This window comes from Macadamia integrifolia, chromosome 4 (assembly GCF_013358625.1).
Source record: "Macadamia integrifolia cultivar HAES 741 chromosome 4, SCU_Mint_v3, whole genome shotgun sequence".
In the NCBI taxonomy this organism is placed as follows: domain Eukaryota; kingdom Viridiplantae; phylum Streptophyta; class Magnoliopsida; order Proteales; family Proteaceae; genus Macadamia; species Macadamia integrifolia.
Window position 1 is genome coordinate 18,953,614 of NC_056560.1, and position 4,013 is coordinate 18,957,626.

Below are 4,013 nucleotides of genomic sequence, written 5' to 3' on the forward strand. Positions count from 1 at the left end.
GGGATAAGAACGAGATCCAGGTCGAACATTCCATCCATCTCCATTGGATGCTCCTCGGATGATACTTTTTGTTAATATTTATAGGATCTGCCACTTGAAGGCTATGGACTTTCGACGTTGTTGGGTTTGGGACTTGAGCACATCGCAACTTGGTAACTTGGGCTCTGTACTGTAACGATTCTATTTTTTTAACATGATTTTGGGGCTAGCACACTTTTTTGCATTTCTATTTTTTTGGAGTGATTCTGCATCTTAAATGTTGTATAGTAATCGCAAAAAAAAATTGATTTTGTAACCTGAAAGAAACAGAAACATGTATGGTTCGTACTTAACAGAATCGTTTCTGTTAGAAACCAATATTTACATAAAGTGTCATCTTCACCATGAGTGTCAAAGTTGTGATTTTTAAATAAAATCTAAGGATAGTCAATGGTTTTTTAATAAATTCTAAGTTATGAAAATCATTATTACCCAAATAACTTAAGTTGAATGAGACAAATAAGAATATCTCCATATCAACAACATGGTGTTCACTTCAACACGGTTGTTTAGATATAACATTGTTTTGCAGAGCTGTGAGTAGTAGAAGTAGTAGCAGTGCGTTGTGAAGAGCATTCTCATCAGTAAACACTAGACAGAGACACAGAGAAAGTGACAGTCCAAATTACTAAACGCGCATGCATGATGATGAATAATAATACAAGAAGGAAAGCCACCCAACCCACCAATTTCTCGCTACTGTACAAGAAAAGCTTGAAACACTGAGCAAAGTTAGAGAAAACACCACTCATTACATTTAAAAATTAATTAAAACAAAAGGCAGGTGTAAACCCAAATCCCTGAAATTGAATTCTAGGATGGCCCAATCTTGTTTGGGTCATCAGATGCTAAGCAGATCAGTTGGTGGCGACTGAGGTGCCCTTTCTTGCTGTACTTCTTTTGCTTCTCTAATGGCTATGGTTGGGGTCTTTAGTGTGGGAGCAGATGGTGGGGAAGACTCTGTTTCTGTCACAGTTGACTCGTCTTCTTCCTGCTTGGAGTTAGGAGGCTTGGGCAGCTCTGTTAGGATTTGTACCACTTCCCTCATTGTGGCACGCTCCACAGCCTGTTCCTCTACACACAACATTGCAACATAGAAGACATGCATCACCTCATGTAGAGGAACTGAGGAGAGTCTAGGATCAAGGATCTTTAGGACTCCTTCCTTGTTTGAATCAGTCATCTTTCTCACCCACTACACAATGTCTACCCCATCCCCAAACTCATCCACTGGTTTTCTACCACTCACCAATTCCAACAGAACCACCCCAAAGCTGTACACATCACTTTTCTCATCAACCTTCAGTGTGTAGGCATACTCTGCACAACCCCACATCAGTTTTTAAATAAATCATCAACCAAACCTCATAAAATTTCAACCTCCATAATCTAAAGGAACATAATTATGTCAAAATTAGTAAACTCAAAATAAATTCTAGAACCCACTAAGAACTTAACAGAGCAAATTTTGATGAGAAACAGAGTAGTAATAAAAGCTTCACTTTTGATTTGAAAGATGAAGGATCTGTTTCAAGTTTCAATAGTACCACATGAATTAAAAATGGAAATTGCATAATACCTGGGGCAATGTAACCATAGGAACCGGCAATAGCTGACATGCACTCTGAGGTGCCTGAATCCTGTAGAAACTTGGCAAGACCAAAATCAGCAACATGAGCTTCAAAGTCGGAATCAAGGAGGATGTTGTTTGATTTCACATCACGGTGAAGGATTAATGGGGAACAGTCATGGTGTAGGTAACAGAGACCCTTGGCAGCCTCTACTGCAATCTTATACCTTGTGTCCCAGTGCAAGTGACCTCCTTTCTTGCCATGCAGGAGTTCACCCAAGCTCCCATTAGGCATATACTCGTAAACCAGAAGATTGGTTTCATGGTTGGAACAAAATCCTAATAATCTAACAATGTGGCGATGTCGAATCCTACCCAGAGTCTGTATCTCTGCATTGAACCCATGATCATGAGACGATCCTCGGCTCATCACCGGCAGCCTTTTCACGGCAACCTGGTCGCCATTAGGCATGATGCCCTTGTACACAATACCAGCACCTCCCTTCCCTATGATGTTGCCTTCCTTCAAGCATTCCAAGACGTCATCACAAGTGAAATCCAAACGCTGGGAAGCCGTTAGTTTCCACGCCCTGGACTCGTTAGCTTTCTTCAGTGACCGAGCTTTGAAGATGGCAGCGACTGCAAATGCTATCGAGCAGACAAGAAGGCCAATGACTAGGAGGAGCTTTATCGAAGCAGAGAGTGGGCCTTTCACATGGGTTTGTTGGTCGCCGTCACCAGATTTGCAAGGCCGCAAGTATGGACCACAGAGTTCGGGGTTGCCAACGAAGGAAGTGGAATTGAAGTAACTGAACTGACCGGTGCCTGGAACCAAACCAGACAGATTGTTGTTGGAGAAATCCACTGAAGTCAAGCTTTGCATTGTTGAGATTGACGGAGGAATGCCCCCAACGAGATGATTGCTTGAGAGATTCAGGTAGTTTAAGATCCGCATACTCGTGATCTCTGGGGGGATCTCGCCGGATAACTCGTTGTAGCTGAGATAGATGAATGTCAGCGACTTGCATTGACTGACCTCTGGTGCTATTGGACCGGAGAACTTGTTGCTGCTGAAATCCATTTTGGATAGCTGCTGCAACTTTCCAATTTCCAGCGGAATACGGACAGAGAACATATTACCATCAAGAAGGAGCTTCTGCACGCCAGAGAAGTTACCTACGGAAGGAGGCAGAGATCCCGTGAGCTGGTTGTTGGAAAGGCTGATCTGCCCCAGATTCACGGTGACCGAATCAGTCTTCGGAAAGCTCCCCTCAAGGTAGTTGTCTTGAAGCTCGACCTGTGCGAGCTTGGGCAAGCCGAAGAGCCCCTTCGGAATGATACCATTGAGAAAGTTCTCACCCATCCGAATCCGAGTGAGCGATTCGCATCTCCCCAGAGATTCCGGGATGGGACCAAACAGAAAGTTTCCCAATGCGATCAGCGTCTGAAGCCTATTCCCAGAACAAAGATCCGGTGGGAGATTCCCAGTCAGCTTGTTCGATGAAAAATCGAGGAGCTGAATCTTACCATCCCTTCCAAGTCCCTGAGGAATACTTCCAGTGAAATTGTTCTCCCAAAGCTGCAACACCTCCAACTCTGGCAAATCACCAATGAAATCGGGGATGGTGCCGTACTCCTTCTCGCCTCTCGCCTCTGCAAGTGAAAATGGGGTTAGGATTCCTTGAAACATAACAAAGTTATGTTTTGAGGGTAATTTCCCCATTTACCCTTCATAACTTAGAAGTGATACCTATTTCGGCGCCTTTTGCTCAGAATGAATTCTAAAAATGAAAAATAAGTATTTTATGTTCCAAAAAATGGATTCAAAAGTCTCATAAGTGCCCGGTTCATTTCAAAAAAATAAGAAATTGAACCGGGCTTTCCATACAGGTTTTACCTCATTTCTGTTTCAAAAAAATAAAAAAACATCAGAACCCATTTTTTAGAATGTTACAGTACAAAGCCTTGCTAACTTCAAACCGCCGCCGAAGAAGCAGTCAAAAAATAGAGATGATAATAAAGATTTCTGAAACTTACATCAATCAATGTAATGTGAAATATAAGTACTCTCTCCGCCCACGGGATCAGAGCCAGAAAACATGGCTCATGTCTTAAGTCTTTGAAATCAAACTAGGTCGTAAAGCTCTCTAGGAAACTTCAGTCTGGAATTGATCCATAGCATGATAAGGTTCATCAGCCTCATCCAAAGAAAAGCACAGACACCACGAGCGACCATCGTTATCATTATCATCATTTCTGGAAGACCCGACATAGTAAATGGGACCTACATAATCAGGGCAGAAGATGAACAATATAGAAAACCCATGTGAGAGAGTATATTGATTGTATGGCAGTCTCTCCTAATATAACCTTAAAGGGCAGCTCAGTTGATAAATACTTTTAA

At 42.4% G+C, this 4,013-nt stretch overlaps 1 protein-coding gene across 1 annotated transcript; it reads right to left on the reverse strand.

Annotated features, from left to right (window-relative positions):
* Positions 1 to 639: 639 nt before the first annotated feature.
* Positions 640 to 3,237, reverse strand: LOC122075806 (leucine-rich repeat receptor-like serine/threonine-protein kinase BAM1). The gene is made up of 2 exons (XM_042640977.1): positions 1,619 to 3,237; positions 640 to 1,359 (listed from the first exon to the last, which is right to left on the reverse strand). Exons 1-2 carry the CDS (start codon positions 2,970 to 2,972, stop codon positions 1,235 to 1,237), a joined length of 1,479 nt encoding a protein of 492 aa, XP_042496911.1. The 5' UTR covers positions 2,973 to 3,237; the 3' UTR covers positions 640 to 1,234.
* Positions 3,238 to 4,013: the final 776 nt, after the last annotated feature.